Raw genomic sequence first — 25,773 nt, forward strand, 5'->3', positions numbered from 1 at the left:
TCCAACTGTACCTGCTCAGGTTGTTCTCAATCACACCTGCAGCAGCCAGGCTGGGACTCAGCCAGGGGGGCTTGGCTGGGGGTCTCTGGAGCCTCTGGCTCCAACCAGCCTCTCAAGGAAGGGTTTGCTGAGGATCCACCATTGCTGCAGCTGAGTCTTTTCACCTCTGATAAGTTTAAGGGAAATCCAGAGAGAAATTTTTATGGGAAATCCTTGAAATTAAGCTCTTTTTCTGTAAAGAACTAGGACAGATAGCCTTAAATGTATAATGCGTGGTGTTTAATTCCTTCTGGGATCTGAGAGATTACATGATTCCTCATGAAATGTTTAGAAGGCTTATAGCTGAGATTTTTTTCTCTTAATTAAATTGCAAAGTGCCCTGTGCTTCTCTGCCTGCCCATGTGCTTATGCAGCCCCTGAGGATCCTGACAGCTGGGCTAAAGTATTGCATTTGTTATGAGTTTGTTGTATGTTACAAGGAGTTAGAAAGGAGTTCTTGGCTGTGAGGGTGGTGAGGCCCTGGCACAGGTTGCCCAGAGAAGCTGTGGCTGCCCCATCCCTGGAAATGTCCAGGGCCAGGTTGGATGGTGCTTGGAGCAACCTGGGCTAGTGGAAGGTGTCCCTGCCCATGGCAAGGGGTTCAAACAGCTGATGTTTAACAGGAGAAAGGCACCTGCAGAGCCTTAATTTGGTCCTACATCTGTTGTGTGAAGGTGTTATCCAGGAACACTTACAGTAGATCAAGGTGAAATGCATGAAAACTGACATTCCCAGACATATTCCCAGAACTGATGTCTGCTCTGACATGTTAGGGAATGAATGAAAATAATAGTGAACCAAGATATGCCCAACTAGAAAAGTGACTTGATTTTCATTTTTCCACAGTGAGCAAAAAGAGATACTAGTGTAGGTCATGCAAGCAAGATCATTTTCAGTGTAAATAACACGATAAAGAGCAGAGAAATGGTTTGAGGACAGAAAGTGTTCTATAAAACTATTTAATGAATAAGGCAACTGATAATAACTGCATTTATTCTCCAAATGTGTAGGAAGGTGGTGTCTGTATAGGTAAGCAGGAAGATACAAGTATAGTAAACAATGACACACAGTACAGGAAGATCCTAAACAGATACTAAACAGGTAAGGTAGTAAATCATAGATAAGGCAGTAAATCATAGATAAGGCAGTAAATCATAGATAAGGTGGTAACAGCACAACAGTCAATGGAATTTGCCCTTCTCCAATGTTATATATGTGGGGTCTGCCCTGAGCTTTTTAACTTGCCCCAAATGTAAGGGAACCAGGTGTGCCCAGAACTGTGGCATACTAATTTTCATTTGTTTTCATAGAGAAATGGCTTTTTACACTCATTGTTCCAGAGCAGGGGGGTTGCTGGCTGCAGCCTGCCGTGACCAACTGTGAGGAGCCACCTCTGCTTCACTGTTTTGTTAATCTGGACTTAAATCTCAAAATCATTATCCCACCTCATAGACTTTATTTGATTCCTGGCTGATGCTGTGTGCTCAAGTTCATTCTGCCAAAGAACTTCAAAAATCACTTGTTGAAAATATTTGGTGTTTTGAGTATTTTCTGTACCTGCGTTAGCTTTGGTCTTTTGGAGAAATTTGTACTATTTATTGATTTGTTGTTTTTTCCTTTCTCCATTGTATCCCACAGACACGTGAGCAGCTCCAAGCAGAAATCCACCGGTCCCAGGCTCAGATAGAAGACCTGGAGAAGGCCCTGGCTGAGCAGGGACAGGTAACACCACAAACAACTCCAGCCCTTGTCCTGCCTCCCTGCTAGGGAACCAGAAATGTTCCCAGGTTACTTCCAGCTTGTGTAGTACTTTTCCAGACAAAAACCAACCCACCAAACAAACAAACAAAACAAAAAGAAAAAATAAACAAAAAATTGTTTTGAGAACTTTAAAATGATATTAAATCATTTCATAGTTGCCTGTCCAGCTTAACCTGCTATTGTTGTTGCCCTTGCTGATAAACAGTGTTCTGGGCTTTGTGGGTTTTATATATCCCTCAGACTAAGAGATTAATTTCCAAATAAGGTTTATTTTGCCTGATCTTCAGAAATATGTCATTTGTATTTAGCAAAATAGAAATTTAATAGTAGACACATAGCTGGAAATATCCCCTTTAATGCAAATTTTTGATCTGAAAAAGTTTTTTAATCACTGGAATGTTTCCATTCTATTTGCGTACTACAGACTCCATTAAAATAAGTTGGCCAAGTTTAGCTTAGGAAGTTATTTTAGGAAACAATGAAATTATAGTTTCATATGCAGTGTTGCTCTGTCCTTCTATATGTGAGATTTAGTGAAATACTTGCTGCTGTGTTGGTGCTAAACATTGCCAGCTTCACCTTCTGTGTTGGTCCTTTCCTTCCCAAGGACATGAAGTGGATTGAGGAGAAGCAAGCACTCTACAGAAGAAATCAGGAACTGGTAGAAAAGGTGTTCAGTGCTTCTATTTGTATTATTCCAATAATATTTGTAGCTGAAGGGATACAGAAAGGGCAATATTTTAATCTGTGTTGCACAGCTCTGTAGAAATAATTCATGTGGAATACAAGATCCTTATAAACCTCTGGAGAGAAGTGGGTTTCCAGCATTCCCTGTTGGCCCACATGTGTCTGGTGCAAGGCCATGTGAGGATGGTGGCTCTGGGGGAGAGCCCTGTGTCTCCCCATGACTGGGGTCATATGTCCCTGCTCATGATGATCCTGGGGTGGGTTGGGACCCCCAGTGTTCCCACTGCCCCCGGGGGGGTGGGCTGAGCCCCCAGTGCCCCCAGCCCTGTCCCAGCAGGGTCAGTGCACAGTGGATCAGGAGTGACTCTGCTAACAGTGCTAAGGACGAGCTGCTTTGTCTCTTTTGCAGATCAAACAGATGGAAGCCGAGGAAGCTCGTCTGAAACATGATGTCCAGGACGTGAAGGACCAAAACGAGCTTCTGGAGTTCAGGATCTTGGAGCTGGAAGTGAGCATGTGTGGCAGCCACGGTCCCGCCCTGGGCTTTGCGAGCCTGGGCCAGAGGCACTGGTGGTTTGGGAATAGGGGTGTCTGGAGAGGGACACTGCACTGAGCGAGGCCACAGGCTTTGGTACAAAGTGCTAATAAAAGGGGAAAACCCCAAGCAACCAGGGATCAACACTGATATTCACCATAGATTGTTCTGGCAGTGTTACTGCTTAAGTACTTTTAAGATCCAGAAAGTTGGCCCGTGCTGTAAAGGTGCATTTTACTGTTCTTCTGTCCTGAAAAGGCAAAGAGGTAAAACCAGAGCGGATCATCCCTGGGAAAGAAAAATAAAAAGGAATTTTTTTTTTTCATTGCCAAAAGTGATCACAGTGTTTCACCTCTTGCTCAGCCTACACAGGAGGAATCAGGTGGCCACTGCAGTTACTCCCCTGAGCCTTCTCTTTTCTGTATCCCTACCTGTACAGACAGAACCCGAGAGCTCTTGGAAACTGGTTCTGAAATTCCCCAAGGAGACATTAACAAAGCAGCCACTTACAAACAAAATTGCAATGCAATCTGTATTGTGTATTTATTATGGTATAGTTTTGTTGAAATCTGTTGTTGCCCAGAGAAGCTGTGGCTGCCCCATCCCTGAAAGTGTTCAAGGCCAAGTTGGATGGGGCTTGGAGCAACTTGGGATAGTGGAAGGTGTCCCTGCCCATGGCACAGGGTGGGATGAGATGGTGTTTAAGGTCCCTTCCAACCGAAAGACTTCCATGACTCTGTGATGTGACTGACACACCAGAGGGGGTAACCAAGGAATTACTGTCCTTTCAGGAGAGGGAGAGACGATCCCCTGCCATCAACTTCCTTCACGGCCCGTTCACAGAGGGGAAGAGCCCCCTCCAGGTGTACTGCGAGGCAGAAGGTGTAACAGTAAGGGATTCTCCTTTCCTATCCTCCTCTCCCTAAACAAAATCAGACACTCTGTGCTGACTCCTGGTTCTCCATTTCTCTCTTGTCAGGACATAGTAGTAGCAGAGCTGATGAAAAAATTGGACATTTTAGGGGATAACGCCGTAAGTGTATGTTCCTTTAATAAATTGTGCATGCTTTGGGGAATACTTGTCCTCGTGTCAAGCGAGCAAGGCCGCCTGGGCTTGGTGCTGCACAGCCTGTCCTGCTCTGTTTGGGCTGCGAGCGAAGCATTTTCTGGCTTTTTAAGGTTTTGTTACCAGCCTGCTGAAGTGCCACACAGGGGCTCAATGTCACCATTTTGTTCTTAATATTTCTGTTATTTGGAAAATAACAGTGCTTGGTGTTTTCTGGCCACTGGTCACATGGTTTCTTGATTTGATTGCTCTGCATTTGCTTTGCTTTTGCATTTCAGCAGCTGCGTGTTTTCATTTTGTTTAATGACCTATAAACCCTTGATAGTAACCAGGATATTAAACAAAAGGTAAGCAAATAATAAGAAATTTGCAAGTCTTTTCCTTCAGCAAATGACAGTGACTAATCACACAAATGGTTGTGTGCATGGGAGATCCATGTGTCCTTGTGTATCTTCTCCCATGCTCTCTTCTCTCAGCAGAGCACCCGGGGCTGTGAGAGGCTGAGGAAAGCAGAGCCCTCTCCAGCCCAGGGTCTTAGAGAACCCTCATCCACTCTGGGGTTCTTTTGGGGGACCCCACCACCTTCACTGGGGCTGCAGAAAGATCTCCATCATTCTCACAGCTCTGCACCTGGGCAGCACCCCAGCTCTCCCTGTGCCTCTGGACAGGTTGGATAACAGGGAAACACCATTCCCAGGGCTGCAGGGCAGCCTGGAAGTAACAAAACTATAAGTACCTGAGGGTGGTGACGCCCTGGCACAGGTTGCCCACAGAAGCTGTGGCTGCCCCATCCCTGGAAGTGTCCAAGGCCAGGTTGGACAGGGCTTGGAGCAACCTGGGATAGTGGAAGGTGTCCCTGCCCGTGGCAAGGGAGTTGGAATGGTATGGGTTTTAAGGTCCCTTCCAACCCAAACCAGTCTGGGATTCTACAGGTCTGTCCCTGCTGGACAGCACTGTCACTGTCCCCAGGCTGTGCCTTGAACTGAAGCTCATCACAGTCACCCTGACACCACCTTCCCCCTGCCCCGTGGGCTGATGCTGCTCTGGGTCCAGACACAAGCGAGGCCCAGCTGAGGGGATTCCCTTCTCCTGCTGTATCTGTGTCAAACTGAAGTTTGGGATGAAATGCAAACCCCACTTTCGCTACTTTGATTTTATGAAAAAGCAAAAGAAGATGGATGGAATAGCCAACATCTCAACAAATGCTTCCCAAAATCATGGCTTGTCTGGCAAAGTGAGGATTGTGCATGGGATGGACACTGTGTCTCTTCTCTCAGTGGCACTTTGTGCTGAGCTTGATCTTGTCCTGTGTAGCTGTGTGTTTACTCCCTTTTGGGTAAAAAGAGATCCAGTGTCACCTTTTTTATTTGGTAAATATGAGAATTTTAGGAGAATTAACTCTATGTATGATAAGGATTCGGTATGAATACTCACAATGGCTTTTACAACAATGTTGCATTACAATACTAATTTTCTCTGCCTTGGTTTATTGTTCCTTGAACATATTTAATTTCAGATTTATTTAATACAGCAGTGGCCTAAGTAGTGGGTTAATAACAAGACACTGGGATTTGTTGTAATTGTATTTTGTTTTGATGCAGAATCTGACCAACGAAGAGCAAGTAGTCATCATACAAGCAAGGACTGTCCTCACATTGGCTGAAAAGGTAACAACCAGTGCATCACTCCTCAGTACACATGTGTCTCTCAGAATACACACTGGTGATGTAGATGATGGCTCCATCACGAAACGCCAGAATGCTTTATTTGGAATTACACTAGTTTTTGTCAAAGTAAAGGTAACATTTTGTCAATGCAGACAGACACTGCTTAATTTAAAATGGTACTGAACTAAGAAAGCCATGTCAGAAGGTAATGGCCAGGCTTTGAAATACATCATTTTTTCATCACCAATATATAGAAAAGAAAAATATAATTGTATAGTTAATTTTGCTTTTATTTGAGTACTTGCCATGTGCTGACACACCCTGAGTCCCAGGGAAGCTGCTCAGGCTTGGCTCTACTCTCTGTCTGTGCAGTGGCTCCAGCAGATCGAGGTGACGGAGTCGGCGCTGCAGCAGAAAATGCTGGACCTGGAAAACGAGAAGGTACCAGGGAAGGAGCAGCAGGGGAGGGGCTGGAGGACCCCTGGTGGGGTGTGGTGGTCACTGACAGCCCCTTCCTTGGTCCCCAGGAGCTGTTCAGCAAGCAAAAGGGCTACCTGGATGATGAGCTGGACTTCAGGAAGCAGTCCCTGGACCAGGCTCACAAGGTGAGGGACATCAGTCTTGACTGAGTTATTACACCTCAGTTAACTCACCTGGTGTGATGTGTGTGGTCTGTTCCCTGTGGACACTCTCTGCTCATGGAGTGTGACAGGCTGAGTGTTAGCCAGATCCTCTACACGCTGAGCTGACAATGAGTTCCTCGTGAACAGAATTCCCTGGATTTGGGCAGCACTTGCAGGTTTAGGAAATACAAGTTTTAATTCACCAGAGGTTTTAGTAAAGGATTGGTAAGGAAATTATGTTTTCAGTAACTTTTCTTTCCAAAATAGATATTTTAGCCTAGACATTTCCTTGGATCTTGGATTACAGCCTCTGTAACCAAAGCAGCTGGAGGGATTCTGGGATTCTGTAAGTTCAAAATGAAACTACTCTTAGGTCAGGCTCATCATTAGCTGATCCTAAGGCATTTCACCCATCCCTTCAGTCATCAGTTGTTTTGTTTCCTTCAGTGAAGGAAAGGTTTAATATATTCACAAAAGACATGAATGCATAAATTTTCATCTCTATTTCATTTTTGCAGTTCTGTGTAAACCTTGAGCACAGTTACACTTTCTGAGGAGCAATGAGTATTTAGGGCTGGTTTTGGATCCTGTTATCTTTGTATCTCAAACTATTTGGGGGAGCTTTTACTCCATACACTCTCTGTCCTGTGAGGGTGACTTTTATGACTGATTTTCCAGATGCTGAGCTGCATCTGGAACCAGTGCACAGTGGAAACCCTGGGAACCACACAAACACCCCTTACCTGCGGTCTCAGCCTTAACATCTTACAGGGGAAGTTCCCTGCCCATGGCAGGGGGTGGAACAAAATGTTCTTTAACATCTCTCCCGAAGCAAACCAGTCTGGGATTCCGTGACTCCATGATCTCTTGCAGCACTGAGCTGCCCTGAGAAGCAGTTTGGTGCAGCCAAAGGGTGAGTCTGTAGGACTCATCCTCGCACTTAAGCCCTGAGAGCAGAGATCTGCTGGGTCTTGGGTGAGTTCTGAACAGAGACAGAAATCTGTGTGGAATCCCACAACAGCAGCAGAGTGGAAAAAGTATATGGCATCACTTGAAACTCCTGGGAATGTCATGGAGTAGGCAGGAGAGCTCAGACATGGAACCGTTGGTGTGGATTCAGGTGTCCCTCAGTACCCCTGCAGCTCACAGCCATGAGATGGGTCTCCTGGTCCAGGATCCCAAATTTACCAAAGGGCCCAACAACAGTTCAGCTCCTCGGCTCTGCTGCTCATGGGGAAGGAGTGAGTGCAGTGACTCTGTGCAGCCCATGCAGAGGGGGCAGAGGATTATTTAGTTTTCCTGTATTTTTTGAAGGCATCACACACATATCCCAGGTAGAGCACTGGGCTTTGCTCCCGGGCACAAATGCAGCCTGAAAGCAACAGAAAGCTTTGTTCTGCCCCACAATTCGAGAGGCAAAAGCTCTTCTGCTTTATAAAATTTGCTTCACTTCCATGTTTCTTTTGTGCCCCTGGAGATGGGGAGCTGCTAATCACCATCCCTCCTGAACGGGAGCCAACAAGATTACCAGCCGGAACCGCTAATCTGTCTGCACAGTTCTCACTCCAGTGGCTGCTGGAGCGGATTCTGCTCAGGGAATGTGCCCAGGCCCAGCAGTTTGGGGCCAAGCACAAATCCATGTCTCAAGTAACAGTGTTTTGTTGGGACAAGGTTAGTGAGGGTGTTGGGGTTGTTTTAAAATGGGAAAGCAGAATCTTCTCCTGGGATCTGGTGTGATCTTCCCCACAGAGGTGGGTTATCGTCAGTGCTGTAACTTCTGCCAGGGTGTCACTGTCCCTGTGAGTGTGTTCCGCTGTCCTGGCTCTGCTAAGTCATAGTGAGGAAATACCACCAGCAGCCTCGGGTGGAGAAACATGATTTTGAATTGAGCTGAATTATCACAACAGACTCTGGGGGGCTTGAAAAGCCGTGTCCCCAGTCTGGCATGGGTTAGTGGTGGCCTTAACAGTGCTGAGGGAATGGTTGGACTTGATGGACCTTGAGGACTTTTCCAGCCACAAGAATTCTGTGATTCTATTGCAGTGGGACTCTTCTGAGGCCAGAGAAAGCTTTGCAAGACACCACCAGCTCTGGAGAGGGTGTGCAGAGGTGCCATCAGTTGCTGCCCTTTGTCTTGCTCTGTATCAAACTTGCTGAAAAAGATCGCAGCTTGCTTTTGGCTTGTCTGAGGGAATAACATTTGTCTTGGATTCCAAAGCAGAAGACATTGTCTGGCAAGGCCACCTGCCCTAGGAAGGTGCCAGGCTCAGTGACCCTGGGGGAACACTGCCAGCCCATTTCCCACGCACTCCATCTCAGTGAATCTGGAGGGCTCATCCGCCTGCGTGAGGCGCCCTTTCTGACACAGTGAAGGCTCTGCAGCCTGAGACTGCAGGAGCAGAGCCCAGCTACCAGACAGGTTCATTTCCTTGAGCATGGAGCCTCTCAGACCTGAGAGCTCTGCCAGAGGAAGGGCTGGGAACGCCTTCCCACATTTCAGCTGGTTGGTACAAAATCTGCACACACACAGCAGGGAGTTGTTCCTTCCTGGCAGGAGCATGGACTGGTCCTGCCGTGTCCTCTGCTGCTGTGAACTGGAGAGATGGGAAAGGGGAACTGAGGGACTGAAAACTACATGTAAAAAGTGTCAGTAACTCACAAAATGAGTCTTCTTTGAATGTCCCTTCTCCCTTTTTCCTTCTCCCTATTCCCTTCTCCCTTTCCCCCTTCTTTTCTTTTTTTTCCTTTTCCCTTCTCTCCCCATGGCCATCTCCCATCCCCAGGAAGGATAAGCTGACTCCCACACATGTATGAGGGGCAGACTGCACTGGGCCCAGAGCTGTTCCAGTTCCAGTGCTACTCAGAACCCCATGGGATAAAGGCAGCCTGAAGTATTTTCCCTTTGAATTGAGTTTTACGCGCTGTCCTGTGTGGGAGGCTCAGCACAGAAACCCCTCCACTGCTCCCACTGCCTTACCTGGATGTTCAGTTCCTCACAAACTCCTCACCCCACCAGGGACAAGGTCGAGCTGACAGCCTTATATTGTTTTTGATTAGCAAATTCTGGAATTAGAAGCCATGCTCTATGATGCCCTGCAGCAAGAAGCTGGAGCCAAAATTTCCGAACTTCTTTCAGAAGAGGAGAAGGAGAAGCTGAAGAGCGCCGTGGAGCAATGGAAGCGGCAGGTGATGAGTGAGCTCCGGGAGAGGGACGCCCAAATCCTGCGGGAAAGGATGGAGCTCATTCAGCACGCACAGCAGGTGGGCACAGGGGCAGGATACGGTGGGATCCAGGGTGGGACGGTCCCTGTGAGCACCAGCCTCTCCTCCTAGAGCTGTCCCACCACTGGCTGGTCCCGGGGCAGATGTTGGTTGGCCTTGGATAACTCTGCACACGGGGCATCTTGGTTTTCCTGACCTCGTCACACACAGTGACATTCACAGAGGACTCACCTGCAGCTTAATACCCAATGTATTTTTGGTAGAAGCATAGCACATCCAATTTATATCCCCCAAACTAATGCATCTTCTGGGTACATCTGTTATTTGGTTGGTTAATAAATATTTTTTTATTTGAAATCTGACAGAGAATTAAAGAGCTAGAAGAAAGAATTGAAGGCCAAAAAAGACAAATAAAAGAGTTAGAGGAAAAGGTAAGGTCATGCAGCTGGGACAGCTGCTGTGTGTGCACATGACCATTATTCATTTCACCTGGGCTAAGGAAATGTCCTTAGAGAGCTCGTGTGTGCAGTGCAGAGAGAAAGTGGGAGAGCTCCAGGAAACCAGTTTGCACTTGGATCAGTCCCTCTGGGAAGGACAGGTTGACTGCTTAAATTGAATCATTCCTTCTGCTGTCCTTCAGTGAAGTCCATAACGCAGGACTTGGCAGAGATGGGGGTCCATCCACCCTGGGATGGGAGAGAGCGAGGGTTGAGGTCAGCAGGTGCTCTGGGGAAGGAGCCAGGATCTTTGCTCCCTCCCTCCCATCTCCAGCATCTTCCCATGCAGCTGCATGGACCAGCCTTTCCCGGCAGGAATGAGGGGCCTCGCTCTTGTCCCCTCACCTGCAGCCACAGCTGTCACTGCCACCACAGTTCCTGTCATCTGCCTTTCTCCAGTCAGAACTGATGTATTTGACCCCAAAATTGCCCTCAGCTGAACACACCCATTTCCAGTGACATGGCCATGGCACAGTTTGGTCAGGGCCAACAAGCTGGACTTGCACCTGAGACTGAACCCAAACCCCATCAGGGTTGGGTTTGGGGGGTTTTGAGGTGTCAGAAGAATTCAGGTGATATTTTCCCTGAGCCTGTGGCTGTGACTGGGCTGGGTTCAGAAGGCAGGGGATGACTGTCACCAGTCCAAGGAACAAAGGGGCTCTGGTGAGCTGAGTCGAGCCCCGAGCCCTTGGACCCAACTTCACACTCCATATTTCCTCTCACCTGGGAGTTTTGTTGCACTCTGTCTGTAACCACAGCTTTGTCTCAGCTAAACACACTGTAAACTCTTAATCTCTTTCTTCTCTTCCATTTTTTCCTCTCTTCCCTCCCCTTTTCAGTTTTTATTTTTGTTTTTATTTTTCTCTTTAGCTTTCATTCTTTGGTCATAGCCCTTCAGGCCACATGCACAAGGTAAGCCCTCGGGTCACCTCTGGTCTCTCCTCTTCTTCTCATAAAGCATCAGAGCCTTTCCCTTGCTGTATTGGCAGGATTGGAGGGTCTCCTGGGCACCCCAGAGAACCTAAAAATGGAAATCTCCAAGCCTTTAAAACCCATGAAATCTAGGCACCAGCAGAAAAAATCTTGTCAAATAGAATTTCCTTCTTTAGAGGGAAGGACAAGGAAAAGGAAAAATTCAGCAGGCTTAAAAGGGAAACAGGGAAAACACCCATTCTATGCTTATTCATGACTTCATCAGAGGTTGCTCCAGCTGATCCTTGCTGGAAATCCATGGAAGCCTCAGCCCCTCTCCCTACATGGATGGGGTCTGACCTGCTCACAGCCAGGGAGCTTGTCCTACCTCCAGGACAGCAACCAGAGGGGTTTGGGGAGAACATGGCATTTATAAGGGTGTGTTCCTCCAAGCATCATGCCACAGGGCCCTGAGTACTCCCTGAATCCCCCTTTTCCCCATATAAATAGGGGATAAATTGCCCAATTTCTGTTTGTGCTGCCAGAAATGACTATGGCATAGATGGCATTGAGGAAAACGCTCCCCACGCAAATGGAATATAACACAAATCCTTTTTTATCAGTTGCACAATTCAAGAGATAATTATAAATAGAACCTTACAGAAGTTTTGCATGTGTTGTTTTTGCCCAGATGGGCTTTTCTTTGATCCATGTTTTTATATCTTGTTTCAGCCTACTGAGAGAGCTACAGCTGCTCCTGCTGTTATTCCCAGGAAGACAGCCCTGCTTCCTGAGACCGAAACAGAGACATTGCCCTTTCCACCCCCCCAGATCTCTCTCATACTTTGCTACTGGCAATGGAAGGTGCAATCCTTGTGATCCTTTCAGACTGGGGCTGGACCAGGGGGTGTGGAGATCCCTGCACAGGCCACATCCACACCACTGAAATCCCTGACGGAGCATTTGGAAAAGGCAGAACTAAGCTGACAATGAAAGCCAAAAACTCTCCTCCTCCCTCTCCTACAGCCCTCTCCCGGAGTCCTGGCTCTGCTGCTTGAACTAACCTCCAGTGGAATCCTGGCTCTGCTGCTGGACACAGCTCTTGGCTCTGTCAGGAGCGACAGAACTAATTCAGATGCACTGAATTATTTTGGTTCCCTGCTAAGCAGGTGGCAAATTGCTTCTGTGTAGAAGTGCCCGTGTCCTGTTTGTATGTCACACATTTATATTTGTTATCCATAGTTCTTTAAAAATCTCTTTTGAAAGAAGACTTTAGGAAGAGTTCCAGAGGAGTAGCTCGTGACAAGATGAATAGGAGTGAAAATGAAGTGGTTTGTTCCAACGTATTTCTTCGTAACACAGGGTTTGTCCCGTGGTTTGTTGAATATCCCAAGAGCTCAGTTTTAGGGAAAATCATGAAGCTACATTCAGGAAATCAAGCTGTAAATTTTTTTTTTGAGTTTTCAGAAAACCATGATGAGCAAAATGACACAATAATTTATAATTTGCTGTCCCTGAGTGATGATAAAAGGCTAAACACTGTCCCAGCAAAAAGTTCAGCCTGGGAAAGAGTGAACTAAAACAATTATCCCTGATCCACACGTGCTGGGCTGGGGGAGGCAGCAAGAGGGAGCAGAAGATGTTGTCAACTGGAAGATGATGTCAGCTGGAAAATGTCCTCACCTTGGGGAAAGGGAGCACAAATCCCATGGATCCCAAGCCCAGGAGGCTGGTGCAGGAACCAGGAAGGAAAAGGAATCCTCCAGAAAAACAGCTGAAGAGGGGAAATCCGGAAGAAATTCCAGACTGTCACAGACCACATGGGATCTGCAGCTGAGCACAGAAACCCGGGGCTGTGGAGCAAGGCCAGGAACAAGGTCCTGTTCACAGCCATGGCAAAGATCCCATCCCTGGGAGCACAGGGCAGGAAGGAGACAGAGCTCCGGGCAGGTAAGATGGGCTGGAACCCCCTCATTCTGGGTTTCTGTGAGCTCTGGAACTCCCTCACCTGCTAGTCTGTCTCCATTGGGGTTAAAATGCTTCAGATGATAACAGAGAAAACACTGAATTTGGTATTGAAATTACCAAAGTCCTTATTTAAACATCATTTATTTGTCTCTATTTTACTTCTGTAATTTAGGTGTTGAATTTCAGTGGGATATAATCACAAATGCTGTCTTTATGCTTTTAGATCGGTGGTGACTCAACACAAAATTACTGGGGGATAATTAAATACACTGTCAAATTTGTGTGGACAAAAAGCAGTTGTGCTGCTTTTAAAAATACATGTTTTAAATGCAGGAGATGAAAATATTTTTCATTTCACATTGAAAAGACAAATAGCAACCAGAAAAGTGTTTAAATTCACAATTTCACTCACTTTTTTCCTGATTTGTGCTGGTAATGAGTTACTGGTAACCACAATGGGGACAGGGGAAGTGGCCACCTTTGCACTGTCTGAAGGTCCTGTTTTTAGGATTATTGAAGGATTCAGGGATGTTTGAGGGGGAACTGAACCTGGCTAGGCAGCTGGCAGGTTTCAGAGCATGGTCCCAGTGCTCTGTGCCCTTTGGTGTCACACCAGTCCCCCAGGGGCTAGATTTTCCAGGGCAGTGAGGTCAGTGAGATCTGTGAATTCAGTAACCGAAAAAAGCCTTTAATCCCTCAAAGGAGGAAAATAAAAATGCTTTGGCTTGTAAATAATTAGGGCTTTCTGAAGTGTCTGTTGGACAACTCAACAGGAAGTTAGATTTCAAGTAAATGTTTTCTTTATTAAGAATGTGTGTTTTAACAAGAACCACTGAAATCTCCCTGAAGTGAAGAAGTAGAAAGTCTTTTGGCTTTCTGGGCATGACCCTGTGACCTGTTTTCTCAGCTGCCCAACCTATTCCTTGAGCAGATCCAACTCCAACCCCTCTGTGCCCACAGTCCTGCCCCAGCCAAGCCCCACACGCACCAGCCTCGGGGCTTGGAGCAACATGCTCTATGGAGTGTCCCTGCCCAGGGCAGGGGGTGGAACTGGATGAGCTGTAAGGTCCCTTCCAACCCAAACTATTCTGGGATTCTCTGAAATGTGGAATAGGAATCAAGGGTGGGTGTGCTCAGGGTGCTGGGGCAGCGTGGGACAGCGGTGTCAGAGGTGACACAGGCACAGGAGGCCAGGCAGGGCTCAAAGTGCCTTTGGCTGGTTTAGTTTGCAACTGCTTAACTTCTCAGCGTGCTTTTAATAATATTTTTATATAAGTATTTGTGCTTGTCTAGGTACAAAAATATTTGGGTTAGAATGATGCATAAATAGAAATACGAGCATTTGTATAAACACAGATATGTGCAGGCACTGAGAAAGCTGCTTTATAAAAGTGTTATTTACACACCAAATTTATGCATTCATTAAGCACCGACTTTTAATTCCACTACAATTTTAATCTCTCCTGTGGGTTGAAGGGAACAGCAGCCGGGTGGGGGGGATGGGAGTGTCCCTGTGGCAGAGAACCTGTCAGCAGGGACCCCACTGGAGGGTGCTGCAGCCTAAGGAAACTGGGAACTCTGTGTCCTGCAGGATCATAAACTGCTGCTTTACAGGCTATTTTATTCTTCTAAGCAGTTCTAGGTTATTATTTTATTTATTTTTAGTGTGTGTTTTAAGTAATGTTGGAAACTCCCAGGGATGGGTAGCACTCACCTATATCCAAGTAAATAAGTTGTCAGTTACTTGAGAGAAATTCATACAGGTATTAACTCTTACATTTATAGAAGAGGCTTGAGCATCCACATTTTTTTCCTTGATTATCTCAGTTTAATTAAAACCCCAACATTAATTATAACTCCATTCGATATTTGTTTATTCAAAGGAAATAACATCTGTGATGTGCTGGAGCCTAGGTCTACATCAGGAAAATCTGTGCTTGATGCACCAGCTTGTATTGTGTACTGGAATACTTTAGGAATTCAGCTGCACATGCCCAAGCACACATTCCATCAATCCTAAATGAATCTGGGGGTTGCATCCCAGCACTGATATATCCGGCCAAAAGGCTTTCTGGCTCAGGATGCAAACCCCTGAGCCCCTGCAGGTCATCAGAAGGAGACCTGTCCCTCAGGCTGGAATTACCCAGGACGTGATGCTGTTGGGTTTCAGATGATAGTTTTCCCTGTTCGCTATTTTTTGTTGCCTACGATCCCCTGTCCTTTTGCAGCCCCTGGGCTGCCCCAGCCCAGCCACTGCTCTGTGAGATATGGACACTGACCAGGCCATGCCCTTTACAGCTAAATGCTGTTACCAAATATGATATTCTGTGTGTGCGTGTGAGTGGGCCCACATTGGGAGGGTGGAGAGCACAGAGACTGGCCTCGAAAGTGTCTGTAGATGCTGCATCTGAGGGGAAGGGGTGTTTGCCCATTCACTGCCACACAACATCTTCTGTAAATAAATTCCTTCTGATAAATGCACAGAAAGTGCTGCCTCTTACTAACCTGGACTGACTGACACAGATAGAATTGGAAAGACGAAACAAGATCTTGTGCCCCCTCTTAATCACTCCCTCCCTGGAGAAGGGTCACACCTGAATGGGATCCATTTTGACTCGTGGCTGTAAAGGTTTCCTACTAGTAACAGAAGATGTTGCTGTAATTACAGTTTAATTACTTCAGTCTGAACTAAAGAGTTGAAAATATTAATATTAAATTATTATTTTCAATGTTTTCAGTGATAGAAGGATGGAAAGAAGAACATGGCAGGGGGTTGGAATGAGATGATCTTTCAGGACCCTTCCAGCCCAAGCTAGTCTGTATTTCATGATTTTGACAACAGATAGCAGGTGCAGTGGGATGGGGGGCATTTCCCCAGTGGGAGCCCACAGAGCTCCAGCGGGGCCACCTCCTTCAGCACTGGTTCAGGCTCTATCCATGTGAGCTTCTGTTTTGTAGATAATTCCTTTTCTTTAAATCACATTATATATTGATCTGTCGAACAATAATCAAATTGTTCTGTGTTCCTGGTGTGCTCCAGTTGTCAGCAGAGGTTGGGGTTTTTTTGAGGTCAGCAGCACATCCTTCCAGAGAGGATCCACAGGGGAGACGAGGAGCTACTGGAGCTGAAATTCCCTTTAAGGCTTCATCAGCAACCCCTTGTGTGTGAGCTCCTGCATTCTGGAAGGGGCTGGAAATTACTTCCCTCACAGGAGCCCTAATGAGCTGCATCATTAGAATGCTAATTGGCAGGTCTTTGCTGTGCAGGGTGACCCCAAACATCTTTGTTTAAAGTGAAGTGTAGGGGAAATTCAGGCCATCAAGGAGACTCCCACTGAGCAAAGGCATTCCTGGGAAGGCACAGAGGAATTGGCTCAAAAGCTTTTACTCCCTTTTACTGGGCTGTAAATCCTGTGGATTTCTTGTTCTCGGTGAAAAGCAAGATTGGGCTCAGCAATAATGAAGAGATTTCCAGTGGGTTAATAATTGTCAATTTATATAAAAGCTTAGAGTGTCTCCTTGCCTGGTGTTTCTGCTTCGCTGTCTCAGGGACTGCTCCAGACTGAAATGCACAGAAATGACAATGTCAGTCTGAATTTATGGATGAGACGGGATGAGATGGAGGCCCTGGGGCAGGAGGAACATTGCTGGTGCTGAAGGACAGCTAAGCCAGGTCTGAGGCAGGGCTGGAGCTCATCCCAGAGCTCTGGGCTGTGTAGAGCCTGCTCCTTTCTGGTTTGCCAAATCCCACAGGAAAACACTTTGTCACTGACTTGCTGGGGTTTTGGTTCTAAGCCAAACATCTGGTTTATTGCAGCAGGAACTTTTGGTTGCGCTTCCTGGGCAGGTTCAGAGAGGGTAGGACCTGGAACCAGCCTTTCTTTCATCCTCTCTACAACCAAGCAGCCCCATTCCTGTGTTGTTTTAGGGATATCACACACAGCACAGAATCACAGACTGGTTTGGGTTGGAAAGGACCTTAAAGCTCATCTTGTTCCACCCGCTGCCATGAGCAGGGACACCTTCCACTAGACCAGATTGCTCCAAGCCCCATCCAACCTGGCCTTGAATGATTCACAGGGTATTCTTGTGTCTGTGGGAAGTAAAGAAGAGCTTTTTCAGAGTGCAAACATCCTGCAAATTTGTGCCCAATAACAGCAATTTGGTGTCCTGTCTGCCTCCCCTCAAGACACCAGTGCCTTCCATCCTTAGCTTTCTCTTAGAAAGAAAACTCAGCCTAACTCTATACAGAGCTGAGACTGGCAGGGTAAAAGCCTGGTCCTCAAAGCTGGTTTAAAGATAATCATTCATTTTATCCTTCATTCCCCAAGCAGAGCAGGTTCAATTCTTATCACATCTGAAGAGTTCTCTCCCTTAATTTAGGTCTTGCTGAGTTCTCATAAATAATAAGGACATGTATTTTTGTAATGTACCAAACTCAGTGTTAGCCTGAAGAATTAATTATCTGGAAAATCTATTATAAAGAGAGCTTTTTAAAAAAAATTGCACTATGTTTGTAAATTCATGTGTGTACACACACCCCATGTATTTATACAATTACATTTTCATATGCACAATGTTCATTTGCCAGACATGCAGAGGTCAAAGCCTTTGGGGAAGTTGCTATACTGATATGTAACATCAAAGGAATTAGAAATGTATCTTTCTGAGCATCCTGTAGCAAAAGTTACCAGGAACCTTTTCTTGGCTCCTGTCAGGGACCTCACCCTTTCACTTCTGATAAAGCCAAAATGCACAACAAAACACCTAAATTTTATCTGGAGGATCAAATTTTGAACAGAAATGCAAATTACCAGATTAAAAAAAATTTTTTATGAATTCACAGTGCTGATGGTACAAATTTTTGTAAATTCATGGTCTTTATTCCTAAAGATTTCATACAATAGCTCTAAAAAAGTGGTGCAGCTGTTTGATAGTGTCATGTGGATCAGCATCGACTCGATCACCCTTATAGTCCCTTCCAACTTGAGATATTCCATGGTTCTGTGGTTGCCTGGATATTATCTGTCCTCTCCAATGCTGATGTAAGATCATATATAGAAGCATAAAAAACTATTGTGAAGATTTTTGGTTGAGATATATTGGGAAGAGTCCCAAATCTGAAGATTTTTGGTTGGATAATTACATGAGAATAAGGAATATTTGACTTACTCTTGAGTATTATTAGTTATAGGGATTTCGTGTTGTCAAGTCTTAAACTTCTGTTTTTCTGAGTTTGGTCTGGTTTGATAAAGACACATAAGGGCAGGGTGGCTGCTGCCCAGCCCCACCCAAGTAACTGTGCCAAATCCTTCCAGTAAGTTACTAATTCCTATGGAATGAAAAGGGACAGGTGGCAGAGGGACCATGTTCACCTGTGGTTCTCCTGGAGTCACTGTCCAAACGCAGTAAAGTGTCAGACAGATGTTGTAGGTCAGATTGTGTCCTGGGGGGAAAGCCTTGCAGCAGCTAATCCTGCTGGGTAGGGATCTGGTGCTCCTGGGGTGCCAGCTGGGTGGCAGGGAGGGGACAGCCCGGCTGTGAGGTGGACTGGGAGCAGGACAACTCCATCCTGACCACACTGGAGAGGTTCATGCACAGGTGGCCGTGTCTGCCACAAACCTGTGCTGTGTGTAGGGTTTGGGTGTTTCTGTGTTCCACTAAAATCAATTTTTCTTCATGGAGCGGCTCTTCAGTGCAGACAGGGAGGGGGCTGGGTTGCCCAGTGATGTGCCTGCACTTCCAGGTCAGCAAAAACCCCAGAGAAACCTCCCCCAGGAAAGGAGAACATGTCCAAGTAACTAAGACTATCCTGGCCTCATGCAGATCTGTACAGGCAGACAGAGGAAATTCTGTTCTGTCAATGGCTTTCTGAAGACACATTGCCCCAGGGGGCACTTTCCTCCTTGTTATAAACAAGAATGTTATAAACAGCCCGGGGATACAGCAAATGGATGAGAGGAGTGTCAGGACAGCTGTCACGGACAGAGCAGCCCGCGCTGGCAGCGCTGGGATGTCATGGAACTAAAGGGATTGTAAAATACTCACCCACCATCAAATCAAAGCCACTTTTCACCCTGTGCTGATTATACTGAGAGAGTGACTGTAGGATTCTGGGGGCTGTACATTTATAATGTACCAGATCTCTGAGAGTGTTAATTGCAGCTGTGTTTCCTAAACCCTCCATTCTAAGGAAGGCAAGAGAAGGATGTTCCAGTGGGATTGAGCAGTGCCATCACCTGGAGGCCCGGAGTTCCTGTTGGGGAACATCCTTGTGCGCCTTTTCCCCAGGAGCAGGTGATGGGGAGGCTGAGGTGTTATCCTGCCTTAGTGCTGCATTTTCAGCTTGCCCGCGTGCCCGTCCTGCTGAACTGTCCTGTGCCAGAGCTGCAGCTCCACCCTCCCTGTGCCAAGGGTTCTGTGACAGGAATAATGCTGGGGAGTGACCATTCTTGACAGGGGGTGATGATTTATTATTTCTCAGAGCTGTTTCTTTATTTGTTTCCACTGCCCTTCAGAGCTGATGTGCAGAACAGGTGAACCAGGGGGTGGTTTATTCCCTTCTGTGTTGTGTAATTATGGCAACTGTAGGGGAGACCTGACCATGGATTTAGCATTGGAGCACATGTTCTGGAAGAGACCAGAAGTCATGAGAAAGGCAGTGGTCACAGCCCCAAGGCTGCCAGAGCTCAAAGAGCACTTGGACAACATTCTCAAGGACAGGGTGGGACTTTTGAGGTGTCCTGGGCAGGGCCAGGAGTTGGACTGGATGGTCCTTGTGAGTCCCTTCCAACTCAGGATATTCCATGATGCTGTGATTGTGTGACACCTGCACATGAGCAGGTCTGGACAGGGAAGGCTGCTGGAGGTGAACCCAGAGAGGTGCCATCCCACCATCCCCTTCCCCCTGCCCCAGGAGCTCCGGTGGCGCCGGTTGCTGCCACCAACCTGCTCCTGTTCCTGCAGGTCCATTGGGAAAGGACAGAAAATCCATCTCTGTCTGCCCAGGCTGAGTGGAGCTGAATGGCTGCTTTGTCTGCAGTTCTCCCGGGAGCCCCTCAAACACCACATTCCTGATCCCAGCTGCCCCTGGAGACACTCCCAGCCCAAGGATTTATGTCCTGAGGATCATTCCAGCCCTTCCAGCTGTGGCAGCAGATGGACGCAAGTGCCATAAGGGATTCCAGTCATGAATTCGCTGCCTGGGCCTTACAAACAGAGATTTCTCTAAGGCTTAACTGACAATGACATTTATAAAATCCCCATTATTGCAAATAGAGAAGACAAATATTTTAAATTAGAATCCCAGAATGGTTTTTGTTGGAAGGGACCTTAAAACGCATCTCATTCTACTCCTGGACATGGGCAGGGACACCTTCCACTGTCTCACAAGCCCTGTCCAACCTGGCCTTGGACATTTCCAGGGATGGGGCAGCCCCAGCTTCTCTTTCTTCTCTTATTTTATTTAGTTGAAAAACAAATTGATGCTGTTTCTGTGTGTAAAAAATAAGGATATTGCCCAGCATTTTATATATTATGCAAAATGTAAATATATTTTATAGCTATTGTGTGTGTTTTCCATCACCATAATGACTGTCTTCTAAGATATCTGTCTTTTTAAAAAACATTTTAATATGATTTACAAATTACATGAAAAGTATATATAAGTGTATTGCATTCACTCATATGCACCGTGTACCCAAATGAAATACCCCTGATAATTAGGGGATGATACCAGCAATTAACCTAAACCAGGTTTCTAAAGGACAAAACTAACAGTTTTCAGCACAGAATCAGCCATTTTTGTGAAAGCAATGCAGAGTTAAAATAGATCTGTTTAACCTGTTCTGGTGGGAGCACAAGAACCAGGGCTGTGCTCACACAAGCTGCTTTTTGGATGGGGTAGGAGTCATTAAATAGTTTTAATTATAAATGTTCTGCCCATTCTCTGTTATACACTCCTTCAAAGTCCAACATGAAAAGAAAATGCCATAGGCTTCTGTGCACATATATTTGTGTGTGCAAAATGAGGAGTATCAAGATTTTATCACAAATAAATGATTTGTAATGGAAGAAAACAGCTTTTTAAAGCCCCTCTATCAAGCCTCAAGGGACCAGCACTATTTTATCCCATAGCAGAAGCAGTTTATAGCGTGTCTGTGTCAGAATTCCTCGTGTCTTCATTGGGAAGGGACAGGCAAAGCCTGATTGTGGTGACAGAGCCCCCGGCATTCTGATTGCAGTGCAGGAGGGTGATGCCAGCAACCCAGCTCTGCCCGACCTGTGGGTTGCTTATGGCACAAAACTGTGTAGAAAAGTGACCAGAAATGGTTACAACTCAGCTGTGCTGCTTGTTCCTGTTAGTCCCGACCTGGCAGAGCAGTGGTGGAGATGAGGGGCACAGACTCCAGCAGTGCCTGACATCCCCAGCCCAGCTCCAGCCTCCCCCCAGGCCCTAGAGATGCTGGAAAGCTTCGGGGGCCCAGGAAGGGCGTTTCAGATTCCAGGCCATAAATATTAATGAGATGAAGTGCTTTTATGCTTGTGGGCAGTTCCTGCTAAGCTCACAGGGTTTGTCAGCATAAATGGGTCGGGTCAGTAATTTTCCTTCCATTGGTAGATATGACAGTCTTAAGGCAGGAAAACCCTGGAATTTTCCAAGTCAGGAACAAAGCACACCATTGGGTATGTTCACTGGGATGTCCTGCAAAACAGTGCTCTTAGTTCTTAAGTAAAAATTAGGAATTTAATAACCAAGTGACAATGAAGGGCTGCTGATTGCTGAGATTCTCGAAGCCAGTAACCCTTCCTCTTGCCACAAAAGCCGTGTGTGTGTGGTCTCAAATGCAGTCAGAATCTGACTTTTTGCAGAGACTAATTTTCACTGAGTAGATAATTACCTGAGTGGTCTTCACCCCCTCATCCTGCTCACACAGGCAAGTGTTAGCAAAAATCACATCAGGTGCACTCTGTCCAAGCTGGGGTTGCAGGTGTAATTTCTGTAAGTATGGAAAGATCCATAACTATTAGTACCCTGATCCTTATCTGCTGTAAACCCCCATAACTTCATAGGTCCTGGATTCCAAATTGCAAGCTGGATTCCAAATTGCATTCCACTGCCACCACTGGTGGGCTCAGCCACTGCCACCAGCCCCTCGCTGGGGCACACGGATGGCAAGAATGTGGAAATGGGATTTCCAGCTCAGGGTGATGTGTTTAAACAAACCCAGCAAATCCCCTTAGCACCACTTATAAAGAAAGAAACATATGTATGTATATTTATATACATATGTCTCCTTCCATTGCAGCCTTGCTGAGGGGCTGTGCTGATGAAAGTGATCATTCTTCATCAGGAAGTGTAGTGACAGGACAAGGAGTAATGGGTTCAAACTGAAAGAGGGAAATTTAGGTCGGTTGTACAGAAGAAACTCTTCCCTGTGAGGGTGGTGAGGCCCTGGCACAGATTGCCCAGAGAAGCTGTGGCTGCCCTTGGATCCCTGGAAGTGTTCAAAGCCAGGCTGGATGGGGCTTGGAGCAACCTGGGATAGTGGAAGGTGTCCCAGCCCATGGCAGGGGGTGCAATGAGATGAGTTTTAAGGTCCCTTCCAGCCCAACTCAGTCTGGGATTCTATGATTCCTCTCCCATATGAAATGTGACCCATAATCTTTGAGGAATTGCATTCCTGCACTGCTCTATCCAGCAAAGCTGCCGTTTTCCACAAGCTGTGAACGCTCAGATGCACAAATATTAGCGCTCCGTCCATCACCATTTCTGAAAGGCTTTTGTCCCATTTGTACAGCTTTCTGTTAAAAAAATCCCTCTTTGGCAGGAGATTGCGGGGTGAGAGAGCGGTAACTGTGCCTTTTATCTGAGGCACGGCCAGCCCCGGGCAGCCCCGGGCGCACTGAGTGACATTTGAAGTGGCAGCGCCGCGGTCCCAGCGCAGGCACCGCGTCTGCCTTCACCCAAACCCGTTGTGACGGCCTCGCCCCGCCCGGCGCTGCCACCCCGGTGCCATGAGCAGTGACAGAGCCGGGCATAAAGCAAAGTGGCATCTGGAAAAGCCGGTGTTAGTTACTCTTGGTTTCTCTTAAGTCCTGTGTCTTTTCAGGAATTGCTTCTGAGAATTCCTGGGGTGTTACTGTCCCCCTGTGAGCAGTGTGTCCCTGTCTAGGGTCTACTGGGGAGGGACGAAAGGGCCACCTGACCTCCAGGACCTGGTGTGGTGAAAGGTGTCCCTGCCCATGGCAGGGGGTGGAATGAGGTGAGCTTTAAGGTCCCTTCCAGCCCAACCCAGTCTGGGATTCTCCAACCTGCTGGCCGAGTGGGCAGGGAAGGGTTAATTCATTCCCAGTGTGGGGGCTGTGCTGAGAAGGGGGGTGTCAGCTGCTCGTGAGGTCTAGGGGGAGAAGAGACAGGGAAAGGGGGATGGAGAAGGGTCAGAGAATGGGGGGTTCTCTCCTTTCTAGTCATTGGCTGAACTGTTCTGCTTCTGTGTCTGCCCCAGAAATTCCCCTTCCATCTGGCAGTGGTCTTGTAGCTGAGTGTGAAATAGAGAACACAGAGATAGGTCCAAGGAGGTGCACAGGAAGGGTCAGGGCAGCTGCAGGACCACCCTCCCACCTATGGGCACCACGTCCTTTGTGCTGTCTCTCCTCACCTGAGGAGGTGGAATTTGGCTCTGTGGTTATCAACTTGTCCTGTCAGAGCTTGTCAGATGAGGCAAACTTTAAATTCTTCATTCATCACTATCATCACAATATTCTGAGTGTTACCCAAAACTGTTAGGGGAGTGTTGATTAAGGAAAATGAATTATATGATATATATGGCACAGCCTAGAGAAAACAGTACATTTAACATTTAATAAATGACCTCTTTTTTTTCAGGGAAAATCCAGCAATTGGCTAAGCCTGTGCCAACTTAGACTTAACTGAGAGCTGCTTAACACAACACAGCACAGCCCATGGAATGGAACTGAAAATCCCATGTTGGGGAGAGGAGCCCAGCTGTAGTTAATTCCTGTGTTTATTTTGTTCTGTAGGTACCTGCACTGCTTCCAAAGCTTGGCTCGAGTTTGTAAAGCTATGAAGAAAACCCCTTGATACTGAAATTCTAAACCCTCTCCCCACACTTGTGCATTGACCACTTCTTTTCACCCAGCACAGGGAGCTCAGCTGTGGAAACGGAGTAAGTTGTTCAAATGTGATACTGGTACTGGATGGATGCAACGTTTTAAGGCAAAGGTTGTGGATTTTGATATCAGCAAATGATTATATTATGGAATTAATTTAACAAACTCCAATTCTACCAGATCCTGATACCAGTGCTGGGATTCTAGGATGAGCTGCATTTTCTCTTCTGCATTTCTCACCTAAAACAGTTCCATTTTGAGTTCTACTGAAACACTTCATGTCTTAAAATATTGTATTTACTGGAAGCCCTGCAGGTGATGGTTGAGGTGTGTGTTAGGAAGTGACTTGGGTCCATCACATGGCTCTTCACTCAGGCTGTGCTCTTGCCTGTTGTGTGTTTCTGTCTCAAGTATCAGTTCTGTTTTCCCATTGACTTGACTTCCTTAATCCTGGGGGTTTTAATTACAAAGCCAACTGTACAGGACAGATCTGTGTGTAAATAAGGGATTGTGCTTATCTATATGTCAATATAAATATGTAAGAAGATTTGTACATAGGAAAGAAAAAATGGCTCCAAGAATGTTTTCGGAACTGTTTGCTCTGTATAAATGCACAGAGGGGATTGACATCCATGTGCTCCCTGACTCCACAGGAAGGGATTCTGCTGGGTTCTTGGTCTCTGTCTGTGACCCCTCTGGGCTCTGTGTGATGAGTTTGTTTGATCAGTCCCTGGCCGTGGCTTGGGGCCGAGCTGGAGCCGGTGCTGTCCATGAGATGAGCTGTGTCGGGTCTCGGCTGCTCCCTCCTCACCTCTGGCCCTGGTGCATCTTCTAAAACACGGTCTCCAAGCCCCAGGACCACGGTGAGGGGACAGGGCCCTCACTTGGGGGGTTCCTGCAGCCCCTCAGTGCGGGTGTACAGCAGCAGGAGGAGGGGGGGCCACCCCCTCATCCCAAACCCGCCGCCATGTGTGTGTCAGGCCTGGACTTCTTGTTCAAGCTGTTGGAGGATGTGGCTGTTATTTCCAGTATTCTGCTTTATAATATCTGTAGCCTTCAGTGATTCCTTGAGTGCCTTACACGGCTTGTGAACTGAATTCCTGACCAGGAAGAGACAATGCCCCTGGACTGGCGCCGGCTCCTTGGACCCGGCAGTGTGTGTGTGCACAGGAACAGGTTTAGCTTCGACTCAGGAAATCGCCCTGTGAATACGTGTATTAAACCCTGTATGATGTGTTGTACAGTTTATAAAAAGGGATTGTTGTAAACTTATGCAAAACATTAACGCGGAGAAAATGGAGTTTTTTGGTCCCCTGGCCGGCGTGACCTGTATCCTCTAATCCAACCCCAAAATCATATCCAAAATACAGAACATTGGGTTCAGTGCTGCAACAGCCCGAAACCAGGGGCTGGAGCGATTGAGTACAGAATTTTACACATATTTTTGTATCGTGATTCCTATGATATATATGGACAGACTTTCTATTCCTTTGTAAAATACATAAATTATTGTCAACTTTTAATAAAAAGATCTGTTTTAAACCTTCAAATTGGATGAATTGGTTTGGGGCTGAGGCAATGGGGAAGCTGGACTGCGACACTGGCGGCCCTGGGGCACCGGGAGATGGCTGGGGGGAGGGCTGGGGGGGCGTTCGGGGGGCCA

The 25,773-nt window shown here is 46.7% G+C and overlaps 1 protein-coding gene across 21 annotated transcripts in view; it reads left to right on the forward strand.

Annotated features, from left to right (window-relative positions):
* JAKMIP3 (Janus kinase and microtubule interacting protein 3) overlaps positions 1-25,660 on the forward strand; it is a 69,167-nt gene extending 43,507 nt beyond the window's left edge. For 9 of the 21 annotated variants that reach the window (XM_032694471.1, XM_032694479.1, XM_032694489.1 and 6 more), the window contains 13 exons: positions 1,678-1,761; positions 2,408-2,470; positions 2,897-2,995; positions 3,814-3,912; positions 4,002-4,061; positions 5,690-5,755; positions 6,128-6,196; positions 6,283-6,360; positions 9,436-9,639; positions 9,966-10,031; positions 10,968-11,009; positions 11,742-12,959; positions 24,021-25,660. In XM_032694471.1, coding sequence (XP_032550362.1) covers positions 1,678-1,761; positions 2,408-2,470; positions 2,897-2,995; positions 3,814-3,912; positions 4,002-4,061; positions 5,690-5,755; positions 6,128-6,196; positions 6,283-6,360; positions 9,436-9,639; positions 9,966-10,031; positions 10,968-11,009; positions 11,742-11,888 — 1,077 coding nt within the window. In that variant the 3' untranslated portion in view covers positions 11,889-12,959; positions 24,021-25,660. Of the gene's footprint in view, positions 1-1,677; positions 1,762-2,407; positions 2,471-2,896; positions 2,996-3,813; positions 3,913-4,001; positions 4,062-5,689; positions 5,756-6,127; positions 6,197-6,282; positions 6,361-9,435; positions 9,640-9,965; positions 10,032-10,936; positions 11,010-11,741; positions 12,960-23,089; positions 23,243-23,865 lie in introns of those variants that run through there. The other 12 variants (XM_032694487.1, XM_032694488.1, XM_032694493.1 and 9 more) reach the window with 8 other exon arrangements.
* Positions 25,661-25,773: the final 113 nt, after the last annotated feature.

Source organism: Chiroxiphia lanceolata, chromosome 8, assembly GCF_009829145.1.
Source record: "Chiroxiphia lanceolata isolate bChiLan1 chromosome 8, bChiLan1.pri, whole genome shotgun sequence".
NCBI classification, from domain to species: domain Eukaryota; kingdom Metazoa; phylum Chordata; class Aves; order Passeriformes; family Pipridae; genus Chiroxiphia; species Chiroxiphia lanceolata.